Genomic DNA, 19058 nt, shown 5'->3' with positions numbered 1-19058 from the left:
AAGAAGAATGTACAACGTTTCAGTATATTACAACAACCAAGCCGTGATTTTGGAACAGAGGCAAAAACGGATGACAATATAAGCTGATCTCGCAAGTGTACAGAGGGCAAACCGCATGTCTAGAACGAGCAAACTGTCTGTTCCGCACCTCTCAAAGCCGCTGCGACCAGGAAGTCAAATAATCACAACGAAATCCTATAAGTTTAGCTGCACATGGTTACATCCAGACCATTTTTAACGAAATGTTATCTGTAGATATCGCGTGTTCAGCCCGAAACATGCCCAGAACGTGTTCTAGACAAGCATTTTGCCCTCTGTACTGGCTGCTTGAGCAGCTTATTTAGCGAATCATTCCGCTTCGTGGCGACCTGGGTTGTGCTGACCAGCAGAACATAGATTAGTATATTAAATTAGCCAATTCCCAGCGCTGACCACGAATATTCGTGAGCACAACTCTAATTGCAGATTTCCACTAAACGATATCAGAAACACACAGCTACTCGGAGAACGTCGAAAGCAATAATAACCGGGACTGTCCCGCTCCAAGCAAACGCTCTCGTACAAAATTCTGCACTGATGTAGACGGGCTGAGTTCCTTCCAATTGGAAGATACCGTTCAGCAGCCTCTAAGAGAATGCATGTTCTTCACTCAACTAGCATAGAAGCATAGAAAGCGAGGGGAGAAAATAGACCATGAGCTGATATTAGAGAACTTGAAAGAATACAAAGGAAAAAATAGCAAGGTATTGCCGAGAAAAATGGGTCAAGAAAAATTCACGGCTGTAGCTAGCGTTTGGTGGTCTGCAGATATTCTAAGAAACAGTGAAAGGATTTCCAGGAAATTGTGAAAACATTCCAAACCAACGCAGCGTAAAACGACGTAAGGTACGCACATGAGTATACATGCAAAAACGGCTACACTTTAACCTATTAAAGAACGAAGCGCCCATGCAGTTCTTTACAGACTAACTGGCAAACACATTTGAAAAATTCGATTGCTCAAGAGTACGAGCCTTGATATACACTTTGAGGTTCTTTCGAGAATGACCTATTAGATTAAGAAAGAATGAAAAAACGGCCCCATGCATGCAACTGCAAGTTTGGATCACATGCCTGTACGGTACTTATTGGTACTCTTTTTAATAAAACGAGTCTTCATACACTCTAATCGACACGCCGAAATATGAATTCAAATTGGGTGAAGGGAGAGTAGAGACAGCATGATATTCAATGGAAAAAAGACAGAGAAAGGCACGAAGTCCTGCCTGCCATCACTGTATACATCCGTGTGGTACAGAATACGAAGCCAGCAATACAGCACCAACTTCAGTGTTGAGAGTAAGTGGTTGTGGTATAAAAGGTTTCACTGAACGGTCTAAGGCAAAGTCGTAGATTAGAATACAGCTAGTCTAGAGTTGCTCAATCCATTGGAAGTGATAAAGATGAAGAGCGGCCAGTGTAAATTAGGCTTTTATATATAGGTATTAAAGAAGCGCACATTAACCAAGTCGCTCTCTGCTGCGGCAGTGCTATGACAGGTCTTGCGAAAGGCGTGGCGAGTGAAACCTAGCTTTTAACAAAGAAAATGTATGAAGAGAACACCGTAGCTCTTACTTGGGAACGTTTGGTTTGGTTTATGGGGTCTAACGTCCCAAAGCGACTGAGGCTATGAGGGACGCCGTAGTGGAGGGCTCCGGAAATATCGATCACCTGGGGTTCTTTAGCGTGCACTGACATCGCACAGCACACGGGCCTCTAGAATTTCTCCTTCATAGAAATTCGATCGCCGCGGCCGGGATCTAACCCGCGTTTTTCGGGTCAGCAGCCGAGCGCCATAACTACTGAGCTACCGCGGCGGCGGTTACTAGGGAAGGATTGGAATGTTTACGTCAAGATTAAAGCTAAAATTTGGGAGAGTACATGGTGTTACCACTATTTTAATGAATTCTACGTGAAATGAATTTGATGAAAACTACACAAATGCGAAAGAAACTTTAAATATAATATACAAAATTGTTAATTGGACTTTAATCTATCCAAAAATAGTGACTTGGGCTAACTGAATAAAAATTGGCCCCATTTCAACGAGCAGTGCGAAGAGTCGAAAGACAGAAGAGAAAATGACAAGATAGGCTACTTTCAATTACGTATTAGCGATTAGACTAGAAACAGTTCTAAGAGGATTGACGTAAGCCTATGATGCCTTTCCTTTCAAAAGACAAACATAAAGACCTTCAAAATTTGCCGAATAGGATGCGAAGGTTTTTGGATTTAGATTCAGTTGGAGAAAGTATGTTGTGTTTGTTTATGCAGTCTAATCGTGTAAGCACGATTACATGACATAATTTGTAAATGTATGCAGTTGCTGAACAGTGGATATCTCCAAACTGTTTAACGTAAGTCACACAAGTATATCTCAGTAGGTGAGTAAATGACGGGAGCTGTTACGTGAGAGTTCAAAGGAAGTACTGAGAAAAGTGGAACGAAAATCTGTCACAAAACAAAAAGGCTCAGTATAGAGTTACTATATTGAACCTGAAGTGATTCGCGAACTAACGTACTAACCAGGAGATCCAAAATAATATTGGATGGTCACCGTTTTAAGCACAGCAAAAAACAGAGCTTAGTGTGAAAAGCAGATGGGGTAAATGAAGGAGAAGCGACGGATGGCGCAAGTTTTCAGACATTTATATCAGTATTGCGTCGATCCTACGTGGAGGCAAGGGAAATCAGTGGCTCGCGAGTGAATACAGATGCCAAGAAAAAAAAAAGAAAAGACAGGAAGTGCCCTTACAACGAAAGAGTTTTAAAGGTTTATGAGGGTTCACTACTAATTTTACTAACACTAATACTAATTTTTCTACATAGATGGAAGCGCAATACTTTTCGAGCCGAGGCATGGTTTTACAGGGCGAATGTTATCTGCTAAAGTTTGATGCCATTTAGAAGAAAGGTGGCGCTTCTGCATGCAGGGCACGGAGCGCATTCTTCTTCAATACAGAGTCCTCCAACCCTTGTACGAGGCCATCACACAAATTCGGAATGCTTCAGTGTTTAAAAGCAGCCTCGGTGTAATTATGTTTCAGAAAAGTGTAAATGAGTAGGACGAGATTGGGGAATCGGCGTTGGAGACTTAAGAGAGCACGCTAGCGAACTGAGTAAATTTGTATTATGTATTTGAAGAAGTCGTTAGGAGTAACTACGGCAGTTGTCACCACCTCGATACAAACGGGCCGCTAATATCTTATTGCTATCTATGCACAGTGCATCCTGAAAAAAAAAATTGTATGCATCTTCCTTTTGTCTTAAGATTGTTAGACGATGCGCATTTCCGGATATTCCGCAGTTGGTCTAGGTTCATTACAATTCGGCTTGGTTCACCACACTTCATCATGCCAACGCCCGAGAGGGCAAGGCCGCACAGAGCGAAACAACGCTAAGAGTGGGCCAAGGATACAAGACACAACAGTGAGAAGTGTAGGACGTGTATTTTCTCCTATAAGGGGCGCTCGCGAGATAGAGGACAGTGTCCTTGCCGCCAGTGCGAGGACTGAACAGTGAGAAGGGAAATCAGGCAACCTATGTACACAAAGGAAGGGGGGAGGGGGAGGGGGTAGCCGCCGGCACGGCGGCAGTCATTAGCACGAGCATGTCTTTTGAGTATCTGTACAGGTGACTATGCAGCACACGCGCACTGACGCGCCAGTCATTGGGCCACCGCGAAGTGATGTTCCACCGCTCCGCGCACTGGTCCATCGAGTCATGTCCAGCACACGAAGCAAGCGCACGAGAAACACTCAGCTGAGCCGCCGGCGAGCACACCACTGCATCGTTCGGATGCACTCGGCCCTTGGACAATTCCACATGGTCGGCGAACAGTCGCGGCCGTGCACTGCACTCGGAAACGCCGCGCGAGTATGGTACGGGGCCTCGCATGAGCCAGATGAGCTCGAACGCAGCGGTCGTCTTCGCCTTGTCTCTCGGCGCTGTCACTCTTGATCCTGTTTTTGGGCTCGCACTGGTGCGCTCGTTCAGAGAAGCCCGCAGCAAAATGGGTTTGTCCAGGGTGCAGTGCGTACGGTTAACACTGTGTGCAGCTTGCAATCCGCTTTTAACGGCAGGGGAAGCAGTGGAAGTGCCCTTTCGACGTACTACGTGGTCGAGTTCGTGTACGTCCGTTTCCAGAAAAAAAAAATAATAATAACCTGCGGTGCCTCTAATCACAACTTCCTATTGCTTGTGCAGAGTTGTGACGGTGTCCAGAGGGCGCGCTCCAAGGTGCGGCCTTCGCACCATAGAGGCTGACTTGCGTAGCCGCCATCCATTTCCGGGTGCGTTCTCTTGTCCTGGCAGAGACCAGGGCCAGCGGTTCCACGTGCCGGTGTCCAACATGCGCGATGGGCTCAGCGGCACTCCTCTAGCCTCGGGGCTACACGCATCTGGTGCCCGAAAGACCACCGTGAAAAAAGATTTAGCCTCGTTCAGGTCGATGTGGCCGACTATAGGTAAAGTTGATTGCACCAGTGTTTAGGTGGCCGAAATTATTGCTTTGAGACCCATACAACACTTGGAGCTTGTTCTTCACTTTCAGTCGTGGTTCTTCAGGGCACACGCACTGCGTCTTTCCACGTGTCTGCACGCAAACTGTGCAACGCGTTCAATCGTCATGTCTTCGGTATCACTCTGCAAGCCTTGCGGACTGCTCGGTGAAGACTTGCCTGCAGTGTTGTGTACAGGCGGTGGCAATCGCTGCCCTTTTATTCCGCGTTAGAACTGTCTGCCTGCACGGAGCCAGCCGTATAGTCGATAAATCTAACCAAGCAGAAGTCTCGGATATTCGCCGCGTCTTCCTCGTTTGTGATCCTTTCAGCCTGCTTTCCGTTGGCGCACCTGCGTTCTGCAGAGGAACCCGTAACGTGTGCTCGGCCGGAGATGCATCCTCGAGCGGTTGGTCCCATCGGCGGCGGCGGCGGCTCAGTGTCACGAGGAGGAGTTGTCGTCGTCGTCGCCCGCGTTGCTGCTCTGCTGCGACGAGGTGGTGTGGTTGTACAGGCCCTGCGCCATGAGCTGCAGCGCAAGCGGGTTCCGCTGGCCCGACGCCTTCTTGATCTTGGCGCGCTTGTTCTGGAACCAAATCTTGATCTGCGACTCGTTGAGGCGCAGCTCCCGCGCCAGGTCCTGTCGGCGCTTCTCAGTCAGGTATCGGTTCTCCTGGAACTCCTGCTTGAGCCGCGCCAGCTGGTCGGCCGTGAAGGCGGTGCGCGGCCGCTTCTCCTCCTTCTTCTCGCGCTTCTTCATGCGCCTCGAGCGGGGACCTGCGCAGACACAAGACACGTAAACATCGCTTGAGTTAACTCATAACATGCGGAAACGACGCGTCGTGCACAGGTCACGCATAGAGGGCAACACTCTATAGAGGGCAGGGCAACAACAGTTCATGTCGAGTGCTTTGATAAAGAGTACACTCCGAGAGTGTCTAGACTGCACGCTAGACAAATGTCAAAACGGTGAAGCTGTATCTATTTCAATGAAGAAATCAACTGCATGCGCCAGATTTTCGCGGATTTTTTTTTTTTTTGCGCGTGCACTGCATAGCTCCCCTGAATAACAATATACAGAACGCTAGTGTTGCTAATACCGTATATACACTGTATACACATCGCCACCGTATTGCATATATGCACCGCATACATACTACCTATTCTGCTACATACATAGTTGAGCATAAGTAACGCATATGCTTATCCATGCTATTCAGGTCACCTCTGAGAGAGAAGAAGTGAAAAAGAAGACAGTAGCCTAGATGCAGGGTTTTCCGTAAGAAGAAGAGCAAAAGAAAGGCACAGTAATATTTCACCAACATCGCAAGCTCAATCGGTAAGAATGCATTTCTGCAGCAGTATACGTAGTAGCACCCAGAGTTTGGCGAATGTACTCCAAGTATTTTTTTTTTTTTTCAAGTACAGTCTTAATCTCAAAGTGTGCCCAGAGAGCAAGTGGTTTACATGATGCTTCGCTATCTCTATATGCCCTTTGTAAAGTTTGGCGTCAGGGGTTTTCTTAAGCACCCATATAAACAATACCAATTGAAAGCAGCAATCCTGCGCACAACACACTCTTCTCAACTGTTTTCGCTGCCGCTCGCACAATGGCGCGCATGTCACTGAAGCGCAACCATAAAGAGCGCTAGTTGCGTGAACTGGAGAGGTTGCTTTGCCTGCAAGCTTCACGAAAGCGCATGTATTTTGGCGTGATGTAGCCATAATTTGTTGTCCCACAGCGCCGAGGGCAACCACGTTTTAGAAATTTTAAAAATTTATATGAATATTACTTACGGCCAGGCGGCACGCTTCTCAGTAATTAAGGAGACTAAGTAATAGTTAAAATGTGAACTATTTAGTATTGGTTAGCCATACTGCTAGTTAGCAGGTCTTAGCTGTATTCAAATGCACCACACCGCTGACAATGCTACGCCGAAAAAGTGCTGACTCGAAAAGCCTCATTGTAAAGATTGTGCAAATTCTTAGATGAAACGCCCTGAATAGGCGATTGCCGGTCGCCCTAAGAGGATTGCGATGCCGTCGTCTCGTCGGAGTGTGATACGTTGTACCCGCTGAACGCACGTATCCGGACAGCGAAAAGACTGCGGCTGACGTGCAGCAGGAGAACCCGTAAACTCGAGTCTCTCGACCTCCCGGCCGGGGAGATCGTCACGCCCTCGAGCGGTCAGGCACCGCGGGCGCGCGTCCCCGACCGCCGCTCCGGCGTCATCGAATGGGCATCGGCGCCCCATTATCGGCTCGTTTGCCGCAACCCTGGCCGCGCGTCGATAAGCGGGGCGCCTTTCCCACGGGCTCCCCACCCGGCGCATGGGCGGCTGCCCCCGCCTCGCTGGTCGCCTTGTGGCGGGGTATCAGCCCACCGACTACGTTGCAGAGCAAGACGGCGTCGTGTGTAACTGCGACCACCAACAAATGCGCCGTGAACACAACAGCGCCCCCATGCTCGCACGGAAACGCACTCGTTTCCTCTTGCTTGGCAAAGCATTCCTTACAGAATGCAGGATGCGTAACCTGGCAATGAAAAACTTCGTCCATATTGGTCAGGGAAACCACAGGCGCAGCAGCTATGAAATGAATTTTGGGCCGTAAAAAGAACTTTTTGTCGGGCACTTCAATTTAAAAACTGACACGGGCAGCAGTCTAGCAGTGTGATCAAATTCATATTGTTCCCCTTCCTCTTCGGGAGCTCTAAAAATTGTGGGTGTTAATGCGAGCAAGATTTTCGGTGGCGGCCAAGAAAATGCAAGCGTATTCATGCATTTCAACACGCAGGTAAAACACTTTTGAGAACCTATTCGAACTTGTAGCTGTGCAACCAACGCACACAAGCGCACAACTGAGCAAGGAAGTTGCTCTAGTTGTCCCCAGTGTTTTGGAAATTTCATGAATTTATCATTAATAAACGTTTCCCAGCACACGTAGAAAAGCTCGAAACGCAGCAAAGGATATTCTCTTAATCATGATCTGGAACCCGAATAATCATATTGTTTCATGAAAATCGATGACACATTTAATAGCCGGGTCTCAGGGGAGACACGGCCTCATGCAAGGGTCGAAGTGGTTACTCTTCGTGCAGTTAAACGCTCCCAACAATGGAACTTCCCCCACATGTTCCTCTCTTGCTATCATACACTCGCAGTCACTCCTTTAGGCATGGCGAGCAGACGTGGACGTTTGACCTAAAAATAAAAAACCGACTTCACCTCGATCTAAAATTAAATTCGATGACCTCACTCTGCTTCACAAGTTCAAGTCCCCCTCAGGCGCTCTCACCTGAATATTTCAGGGACGACCACCAGCCTCGTTCGACTCCTCTATAATCTTATACATTTTGACAATGAGTACACGGTCGCTGCATGGACTTCAGAGCACAAAAAGAGAATTGATGCGTTTTTCACTTAAATTTATAACGTGAAATTCACACATCATTATTATTACTATTTTAGAAAAACTGCACCTGGGGAACGTTCATCACGACATACGCGCACGGTCACGTGGTGGTTTGTTATCGATTGCTAGGTAAATCACCATTCTGTTCGACTTCTGCTTCATTGGGTTTCTTTTCGATCACCGCCTCTTCATTCAGCCACGCGGCGCTGTCGACCATGAATCAGCCATTCAAACAGAAGGTGGGGGGGGGGGGGGGGGGGGTTAGAAATGGAATAAAGTGGGGATAAAGTATTTCCGTATATTGTACAGTTTGTCTCCTGCTGCATTGAAAGGCTTGAAGCCCCTGGTCACAGACAAAACAAACAAACAAACAAACAAACAAACAAGAAAACCGCGCACACAAGGCGAGTTCTTCAAGACAGCGCGCGGAAACATGCAGAAGCAGACTCTTCTCGTTCTAGATCTCAGGATTACATATCTGGAACAATTTACAATGAAGCACGCAGGTTTAAAAGTTAGAATTCAACTGGGCTGTCGAACTGTCTCAACTTAAGCGCTTCTTTTTACTGTAAGCGCGACATATGGCATTCGCTGCCTGCTGCTTGCCTTTGATGCATCACAGCTGACAAAAATAGTGCATGGTTCCTGCATTTTCCCGCTTGTCGAAAGAAATATTGATTTTAAATTATCTCGAAAGTCACGTCCACGCGGTGTATCCCGCCTGCACTGCGGACGCGTGCATCTCAGACCAATTTATTCCTTGTCTAGCCTTTATTCATATGGACTACTGCAAAAAAAAAATAATAATAAAGCAACTGCCTCAGAGGAGATGGTAGCCATCGACAAAGCAGCGCAAGTCATTGGTGCAATTGAAAAATAAGCTTGGTCCTACCTATCTATGCTGATCACAGAAGCACTCCTCAAAGCCGCCGCAGCTCGACTGAGGCTCTTCATCTATATAGGTCATGAAAATTGGCAACAGACTACTCATCGGGCACCGAAATGAATCGCCGTTCTGTTGAGCGCGTCCGAGCAGCCCGCGGACAACTTAAGCGGAGTCCAGCGCACAAGCCGTATATTTTTACTTGGCATATCACCCCTATACACGCGCTTCGTCCGAGCGATTGACGTTTATCGACAACGTCGGAGAGAACTGGTCCGCCTAGTCGGCGCTACACCTCCTTGCTTCTATCGGCGCGCGCTCGGCGAGCCTTTTCTGGAAAGAAATGTGCTGCGCAAGGTGTGCCCATGTAATTGCTGCAATCATTTCCCACCGAGGAACAAGTATTCGAAGAATTCGGCCGATATCTTTCTTCATCCAACTGTGCGCGTGAGCCGGCGAGCTTCGCGAAAGAATTGAGAGAGCGCGGCTCGCGCATCGCCCGAAAGAAACCGAGTGAAACATTCATTTCCTTTCTGGGATCTCAGCTTTGTTAAGCGTATTCAAAAAAAGACTGCATCCATCGCCGGCATATAGCGTATATGTATGCTCTGATAAAATATTCCACCTCTTTTTCTCACACTTGATATTTCGTTCATCGGGTCATTTTGTTACGCCGAATATCCCATATACTTCGGTTCGGTTGAAGGAAAAAAAAATAAAGGAATTGCTGGCGGAATGCACGTACACTGCTGCAGTTAGCGCAACTTGAGGCTCTTATTGGCTGATAAAATGAGAAGTGGTGCAGCAACCAACTAAGGAATTAAGCCGAAGGTCCATGGAACGCCAAGATTGCAAGGAACGTTGTAGTAGCTACTTTTGCGGCTGCACCAGAGCAAACAGTTAATTCTATAACAGAATTTGTAGTTACATTTACACTTTAAAAGGCTTTTTTAACTCCGTGTAGTATACAATCGCTCAAGCATAGTTTCTTTACAGATACGCGTTCATATGTTTCTGATTTCATTGGATGCGATTAATTTACTTAGCATATAAGCCCATTTATTCCTGCTTCCTAGACGCATTGGATGCGAGCAGTCATTAAAGTTAATAAAGCTTGAGAAACAAGCTCTCAAGTGGAGGTCGTCGAATTGATGACGATGTTTTTATTTTAATGCCGCAGTGGTACAGCTTGACGATCGACATGGCGCCATGAATTGCTGAGGCGCTTTGTTCCAGGCATTTCACTCTATAGGGAAGCCGAGTGCCAGTCAGGCGCATGGAAAGCTTGTAACTATCAAAAAACTGAGAGGCACCGCGGCGGCACTGAGGAGTGTGTTTGTCGAACTGACATCCGTTTCCGGCGCCTATGTTGTGGTCTTACATATATAAAGAAAACACATCGGAGAACAAAAAACAATGTCTGCAAAAAGAAATACCGCAGTGGCCAACAAACGTTAATAATGCAATTGAATAGTATGAGATACTCGTTCGTTGAGCAAAATATGTGATACTGTATTGTGATACTGTATACTTTACACCTTGCCCGTCTGATGGCCACAAAGCGAACGATTTTGTAATCTGTAACTTTACGACGATAATAAAAGTTTCTACCAATTCGCGCATGACTGACCTGTATGATCATGTGTACATACTCCGCACGACCTCTAGTTATGCGCTCAGAGGTTAAACAAAAAAGTTTGTTCCGAGAAACAAACAATATTACCAACTATACTATACAAAACAGCAATGCGCTGATAAACAAAACAAACTCAGTGAAGCTGTCCACGGCAGCATATATATGTTTTAGCATATAATTCGGGAATCCACCTCGTATATGCGGAAGGTGCGGAGTTCGATCCCTAGTGCTGACAGGTAACCACCTGTTTTCTAATGGGCTGAAGTTTTCCGCTGACCTGTTGCTGGGGTTCCCTGGGGCGAAATACTTTGAAAATGGGTCTTTGCCCCATCTTGTGCAGGTCGGAACCGCTTGTGCCATGTTGCTCTTTGTCCAGTTGCCTGCGCGCCATTAAAATCCACAGTCGTGAAGTTGTCGAGCAGCATTTACAATGCGCATTCGCCAATTCCCTTGAGGATGCGCCGAATTTTCTCGCTGTCAGGCAACGACGCATTCGCACGGCGACAAAGGTCAGCTGTGTCCTGGGAATAGCTCGTAAATTCCTCTCCGTGCTGCTGTGCACGTTTGTGGAAGCGGAGCTCGGCACGAAGCTTGCGTACCGCTGGGCGACCGAACACATCCGTGAACAGTTATGCTGTCCAGTTATGCAGGTCTACTTCGGTGTGTGTACCAAAGCTTGGCGACTTGAGTCAATTAGAAAATGACGTTGAGTATGAGTACGTCGTCCCATTTGTTCTGCGTGCTCACGCGCTCGTAAAACCCAATCCAGTCTTCAGTATCTTGATCATCGCTACCGCTGTAAACGGGTGCATCACGTTGGCGGATGGGCCCATTACAGGCGAAGGCGGGCACTGGGGCCGCTGGCACTTTGTCCGACGTGGTCATAAAAGGTCTCTGTCGCTGGCAACTTGCGGGTACGAAGTTAAAGGTTGCTGTTGCGGGCTCAGGTACCCCACAACTGCCGCAAATTGTAACATGGGGTTTATTTACAGGGTTAGATGGCAGGGGATCATATAGATGGGCACCTAGCGAGCTGTGCCCCGAAAGAAGACATGTACTCTCTGCCTTTTCCTCGTCGTCGTGCGCTAGTCCCACAGGGTTGCTGCTCGGTCATTTTCGTCACTGCACCATCATCAACTTTACCTAAGCGAGGAACATGCACTTGCAAGGGAATCACGTCCAGAAGGGCCCGATGCTAATACGCGAGGAACACTGCAAGCAGCGTTTTGGTATACACATGGAGTGAAAGCCATGCATGAGCACCATTTGTATTAACCTGGCGCGTTTGGATTCTGTGCGCATGTCTGTTGCGCCCACTCGATAAAGCGGGGACATCGACGCAGCGCACAGAAACATGCATGTAAGCATCCCAAGGTGTATACGACATCTTGATTTGTAGCTCCTCTCTCGACGCGAAGCCCAGTGCGCCAGTGGTTGCACCGGAATCGGCGCTCACAAAAACGACCACCATAAGTCACCGCACGGGCACACATACATCAAAACCTTCCCCAGATGCCTCGATATATGTAATCGTCCTGCGCGCAGCGGGGGGCGCATTCGTCACAACGACGCGATGAGAGATCGCATCTCCGCGAAGAGGATTGGCGATAGCGAGCAGAGCGGATGACGCAACCTCCGGTCACGCACGCTCTCGTGAGTCCATCCCGGGCGGCCACTGCTCTCTATACGCCAACAATTGCCGTCCGCTGCCACGCACGCCTCGCGTGAAAAAATAAAAGAAAGAAAAGGTAGAAAAGTGTGTTGCTTCAGTGTCTGCCCAAGGAGACCACGCTGGACGACGTCGCCGTATGCGAATGCTGGACGGTCGCGAGTTGCACAAGGGCTAACAGAGGCGCGCATGCAAGTCCCGCTCAACAACTCAAAAAGATATAGTATATTCACATGCCGGGCCTCAACACTGTTGGCATTCACCCGTGGGGTTCCTTTGTACCCTTGACTCGATTCGCGCGCACTGCAGCTATATATATATATATATATATATATATAGTGAACCTTAGTATTAACGACCCGATTCGCGCGCACTGCAGCTATATATATATAGCTGAACCTTAGTATTAACGACCCAATTCAAGTGGCATGAAAACGTTTTTTTTTCTTTTCTGAAAATATGTGAGGGGGGAAGGGAGGCAAGGCGGGAGTAATAAGTTTTCACGCTTGCCAAACATTGAAAAGCGCATTAAGTGAATTGTTTGTAGGCTGAAAGGCTACGCTCAGAACAAACATTGCATACTGTTGTATACACACGACATTGAAGAGATTCGCTGTCACCATTGCAGCTTCTTTTTTTTTTTTTCCTCAATAGAAGCCAAAACAGGGTGCTCGCACTTCCATGGCGGTTAACGTAATTAACTGTTTGAAATGCAACCACGAAATCAAGTCCAATAACACAAAACTCAGGCGCAAGAAAATGCATATTGCTAGATAAAAAATGTATGCTAACAATTTCTTACCCCGGCCGTCTAGGCATGAAACAATATTTGCACTTTTGCTATCTGCGATATGTTCACAGCTTGACTCCACCAGACTGTGAAGCTGCGCATTCTGCCTTCATCATGAGTGAAATATCGTCACGCGCGTATTGCTGACATCGTGACAACACGAAGAGAAAAGAACAACGCTGAGCGTTTCTCCACGGCACTTAGCCAGATGTCGACACTGATGTATGAAGCACAACGCAGCTGGAAAGAGAAGTGTGCTTTGCCAGGAGACAAAAAAAAAAAAAGAGAAAACTTCAGGAATGCAACTAAAGTATTAGCCCCTCAGGCCCCCTCTAAACGTTCACATATATTATGATAGTGTAAAAGAGATAAGTCCTTTCTTGAGTGCGATCAATGCCGCTGTTTTTGCCCGATTATTGTAGCCGAGAAAATAGGGGAAAGGCAGCGTGCCAAGCTAGTGCTCATTCAAAAACCCACCACCCGAACCTGAATTTATTAGTTGGATCTGGATTATTTCGCAATCTACCGAGGTTTGAAGGTTTGAAGGTTTGAAGGTTTATTAAAACGACATACAAATGAGTTGTAAGTTTCATAAAAAAGTTAGTACAGTAGGAGGTCCCAAAGTGAAAACTGTCTGGGGGACCTCCCATAATTCGACTCGAAAAACGACGCGGTTACGCCATTCGAAAGTTGCTTGCGAGTCCTTAAAATTCTCGTTTGCATTCATCTCTTTAAAGCGGTGTAAAAACTGGCATACTTCCGGTAGCTGCGCAAAACCGCGCTGTTCGCCCCTCGACTCTCTCAATGCGCACAGACATCGCGGAGCAATAACACGCTTAACCCTCTTTTGAGCGCCCGGCAAACAAGGCGTAGTCAAATTCAATCTAGCGGGAGCCGCGACGTGTGAGGCCGATGGAATTACAAATGCGCTTTTTCGCACGCTTTTATTTTGCGCTAAGGCGAGGCCGCGAAGGCGCCAGCTGTCGGCGCACACCGCTCGCCACCTCGGGGTGTCGTCCGCCAACACCACCCTCTCCACGCCGTCGCCCGAGAGAGGGCGGTGCCTAGCTTCGGCCCCGCCCACTAAAGAAAAGCGAGAACCAATGGGGAGCGAGGGGCCGAGCCAGCCAGTGGGCGAGGGGGCAGGCCTCGCTCACGGTGCCCTCCGGCGGAGTTTTGACAGGACTTCCGAACTGAGGAGCTCCCCTCCTTTCACGTTGCTCCTCTTGCTGCCGCTGTCGTAAATATTGCCGAACGAGAAGGAAAAGCGACCGACGTGTCCGCGACAGCCATTTCGCGGCGCTTCCCGAAGTCTTCTTTTTTGTAGCCACCTGCGCCGTGTACTTAAGCGACACACCGGCGGACCGCTGTTTGCCGAGCGGAGCTGTCCCCTTCTCTCCTTCCTTTGTTTCTTTTTTTGCGACGGCGTGTGACGACGTCGACCGATGCGGCGTCTGGAAGCGAGCGTTTGCGGCTGGCCCGGCCATTCCGACGACGGCGACTGCGGGCGGCGGCTACGAATGGCTGTTTAACGCATGGCGACGAACGCCGTCTCCCGCTCGCTGTATGTGGAGGGACTAGAGGGAGATAAGCGGATAGCTTCCTGGAAACCACGGCCGACGTCATCGGACGGCCGTTATCGCTTAAAGGATCGAGTTCCAAAAGCGATATTTGTCGCCAGCGGTTTCCGGCCTTCAAGGAAGACATCTCAATCTGTACACAGGGACAGCTATGGCTTGGCTCATGTTCTCAGCGTATGCCTGCTGGGCTTTGGAAAAGCCACACTGTACTAATAGCAGCACGTCTACAGCACCTCACTGTTCTCCTGGAGATTGCGAGCCAATGTGGGCGGCATTCCGTATCTGTGCGTTGGATACCCTGCGGGGGACGACTTTTTCGGTCTGTGGTGAATGCGACGTGCTATGGTTGCCTCTCATGCCTCTTTTTGCTTCTTTGAATGTCGACGAAGAGGGCAGGAGCGTGCGGGGAGAATTCGCAAAAGGGCGAGCCCAATGCACCCCCCCCCCCCCCCCCCTCATTGTCTACTTCTACATGAAATATTGAGTGAAAAATAAATTACAGTGTACGGTGTTTGAGAAGGCGTAAAAACGAGAAACTGCTAGAAAAACAAAACAGTTGGCTTGGCACCGTGGCACTCTGAGCAGACGTAGCCGCCAATGTAGACGTATTTATTTTAAACGGTCACTCGGCTCGATTTTTACTTTACAACCGTAGCGTAATAAATTAACTGGCAATGTGTGCTTCGAAACAGCAGACTTACCAAGAATCGAGAGACACATGCATGGGCCGCCACCAAAATTATTATGCTCTGCAGAATAAACTAATTCTACCGCCGCGCATATTTATACCTGTGTAGGGCGATACCGAAAAATGTTTCATCTCAGTGTCATCAACGGACCGAAAGACACTCTCGTACGCTGTCCAGTGATGCTTTCGAGAGACTCATGTGGTTCGCTAACACATAACCATCACCATCTATGCTTGGGAAGTCAACTAGAAAGATAGAAATGAAAAAAAAAAAGAAGTAATTCCGCGCAATCTGTTACGTCATCCAGAAGGCTGCTGAGGTTTTTAAGCTGCACGGCGATGTACAGTCTTTGTCAAAAGTTTAGAGCCCAGGAGGTTTGCTTCTAAGCCTCGCAGTGGGACTCCTGTAGCATTCGTGGTAGTCCTACCCATTGGAGGAGGCAGGAGCAGAAATCTGCTCACCTTCAGCAAATTCACAGAGCTGGAGATGCATTACGCACCAGACAGTGTGCTTCAGAAGCAAACCCCCTGGGCTCCAAACTTTTGACACAGGCTGTACATGCTAGAGTGTTCTAGCCCCACCGTAAGGTGAACACGGTAACTACAGACTCCGCTGTACCGTATACGGCAAATGTGGCTAGGTAAGACTGGAAACAGTAGCAACGGCAATGCGTTACCGTATTTGCCATATACGGCTGTTCGGCTACGCTAAAACTGTCTGTTATGCAGTATTAAGAGGTCGTGCACCAGTGAATGCATACAAGAAACTGCTTGTAGCTAGGCCCGGTGTATAAAATATGCTTTATAAACTTTATAAACCTTGTTCCTTAACGCAACTGTATGGCAATTTGCCCTGTTATCGCTTAATTTTAGGCGGTGCAGCCATTCGTTTGCTGCGAATGGAAGCCTTATGTAACCCCACTAAGAACGCCGTCGCAGCGCTCATTGCTAATCATTCATATCGCGCTCTTCTTAGTTTATTTTTCTCGCGTCAGGCAGCCGCTTAATATGCTGTTGCCTCTTGCGTGCCATGGCCATGAGCGAAAGAAAGAAAGGAAAAAAAAAAGATACATTAACCGGAAATCTAAGGTCAAGTGTGTGATCAAATGGGCAATTATAAAACTGACATTGCATATTACCGAGGCGTTTCTCCTTGTAGAGGCTAAATAAGTGTACGCGTGATATAAATGACTCAATGCGTATGTATCAAGTAACTGAAGGATGTAACTGTCTGCCAGCGTCTGCTGTCGAACCTTTGCTTATAATGTGAATTTCTTCATGAATTTATTCTTACCACATCCGATGTAACCCTCTTCCGCTTGGGCACAGCTTCCTATAGTAGTTGTACATAAATAAACACGCATGCCCATCATATATTAAGCGAATGAGGCGAACAGTCACCGGGTTTTCAATTAACGCAGTAGATGCCAAATTCGCGGCTTCTGTTTTGATGTATGAGACATTAGCGAACACGGATCACCATGTGAAATTCTCCTGCGCTTGCTAAAAAATGTATAACTGAATTACTCCTCTTCAGCAGTTTCGGTTTCTTTTTCATCATTCGATCAGTGGCTGCGCTATTACAGATATAAGATCACGTGAGCCATATAAAAACTTCAGTATAATAGCTGTTTGTTCACACGCTATAATTCCGCTTCAAAAGCAGGTTAGCGTAAGGGCTGAAGCCACTTAAAACGACAAAACGACGATTAAATTTCTGTCTTTTTGTATGCCTGACGGGATCCCATAACTACTCGTGACTTTACAATCACCGTTCGGCTACTGGAACCGAGGCTGAGCAGAGGAGAAGAAATTCGATTGCAAATTATTTACTCAACGCAGGGGAATTCTTCACGTGGTAACTCACGTTTGCTATATACATGTATATCTTAACGCACCACTCCAAAGAGAAAACGCACTGCGAAAAATTTACTTTCTATGCTTATTTAACGCAAGGCTTCCTTATCAAGTGTCCCTGAAGTGTACCCTGCGACCCCCAACGGATGCTTTTTAGTCAGCAGGCAGTTTTCAGACAAGCTGATTTCATAGCTATAAAACAGAAGACGTAGGACAGAAATGCTTCGAAGTTTTCGGTGCTTACTGCTCCGTTCTTAAAGGGCAACCGCACCACTTTTTGAGAATTCCACGCTATTTAAGGTTTCAAATCTATATAAGCTGCAGATAAAGCAATTAAAGTGTTTTTGCACTAGCATTTAAAAGAGTTGCGTAATCGACGATTAAATTTCAGGCTTCACATCACAGCACCGGAGGAGTGCGGAGAAGTTCGGTGTGACCTGACGCAAGGTAAGATTTCAAATTTACGCTGTCACCAGCCACACCCTGCCATGCCAAGTTGGGTGCTGCCAAACAATGCCCGGATGCCCTTGCCTTCGGTCGCTGGATTTTTTTTCCTTGAAAGCAAGCGTTTATGCTTTCGAAATGCACTGGTACCTTCGATGACGTCATGATGCGCCCCCCACTTCGAGCTGTGCGCTGCGGAGAAGTTTGATGGCCTTCTCGATTTCAAATGCTAGCCCGAAAGGACTTGGCATGTTTTACCTGCAATTTTAGCACATTCGACTCCTTTAAGCTCGTCGATTTGTAAAACCACTGCAGTTGCCCTTTAAGAGGCCAGACATACAGACCTATGTGGACTTCAAATGGCATTTTCATGTCGGGCGAAGGGCGCAACACCGAAGGTCTTCCTTTTTGTTCTCGCGTTTTCACTCACACGAGGCAACTGAAGCACAAGCAGAGATTAGGATTTGTGTTCTGGTGGGTTTGGGGGTCTGTGTAATATGCCGGGTGTGTTTATTTAGAAAATCCAAAATATTATAAACAGGGTTTTTGAAGTGAAGAATAACTATTTGCGGAATAGTAATGCTGATGTTGGCGGACGTCAGAAAACCGGCGAATCATGCAAACTAGTAAAGTGGTTAACTAAGCTCTAATATTTAACATTTTAACTATTACCAAAAGTCACCTGACTGAAGTTAGAGATTTGTAGCCGGCCGTTAGTAACAGCCATGCCAGTCTTTAGAATTTTGAAAACGCGATTATTCTCGCCGCTGTGGCTCAACTGTTTGTGGCTACATCGTACCGAAATATATGTGCTTTCGAAAGGCATGCAGGCAAAGCAACCCCTCCAGTGCAGATAACTAGAGTTGAAAGAGCCAAATTTTTGTCGAGCGATAGCGCCGCGGGTATCCGCGTTTTTGAAATTCTAAAAACTGGTAGGGCTATTAATAACCACCAGCTGCAAATATCTCATTTCAACCAGGTGCCTATCGCTAATAGTTAAAAAGTTAAATATTATAATTTAGTTAATTACTTCCCTAGTTAATATGATTAGCCGGTTTTTTGATGTCCACAAACGCCGGTATTACTATGCAACAAAAATCTCTTTACCTCCAAAAAACTTTTTTTTTTTAATTTTGGACCCTCTAATCAAAACATCCGGTATACTTATTAGCAATGTGATCGTATACAGAGTCACTTTTTTTAACCGTTGACAGATTTTAATTTTAAAAGCTGCGAGAGGTATGCCGCTGTGCTCTGTGCAGTAGAATTTTACAGCAAGCCGGACACTATGTACGTGATAGAGGTCAATCATCATACGACTAATTAAATAAAATTAATCACCTTAAAAACTTTAAATCTTAGGGTGCAAAGCTGTTGTACAATATCGAAGGCCATCAACATCTAAGGTGAGCCCTATTTTTATATTTTCTTTCTAGGCATTTGGTTCGAATTATTCAAAGTCAAAGATACGCATTTAAGAGCTCGTTTATTTTGCTTTCACGCATTGTATATTTATGAAATTTTGTCGCTCGCATTTGTAATGCATAAAATACGGAAGT

General features: G+C 46.9%; 1 protein-coding gene across 2 annotated transcripts in view; it reads right to left on the bottom strand.

Moving 5' to 3' along the window:
• Positions 1 to 3951: 3951 nt before the first annotated feature.
• Positions 3952 to 19058, bottom strand: part of LOC149340019 (uncharacterized) — a 92006-nt gene continuing 76899 nt past the window's right edge. For both annotated transcript variants that reach the window (XM_089548761.1, XM_089548762.1), the window contains one exon: positions 3952 to 5315. In XM_089548761.1, coding sequence (XP_089404887.1) covers positions 4981 to 5315 — 335 coding nt within the window. In that variant the 3' untranslated portion in view covers positions 3952 to 4980. The remainder of the gene's footprint in view (positions 5316 to 19058) is intronic.

Source organism: Amblyomma mixtum, chromosome 6 (assembly GCF_055824585.1).
Source record: "Amblyomma mixtum isolate Tamu chromosome 6, ASM5582458v1, whole genome shotgun sequence".
Taxonomy (NCBI): Eukaryota; Metazoa; Arthropoda; class Arachnida; order Ixodida; family Ixodidae; genus Amblyomma; species Amblyomma mixtum.
Note: the sequence above shows the minus strand (reverse complement) of the source record. Positions and strands in the feature narration are given on the sequence as shown.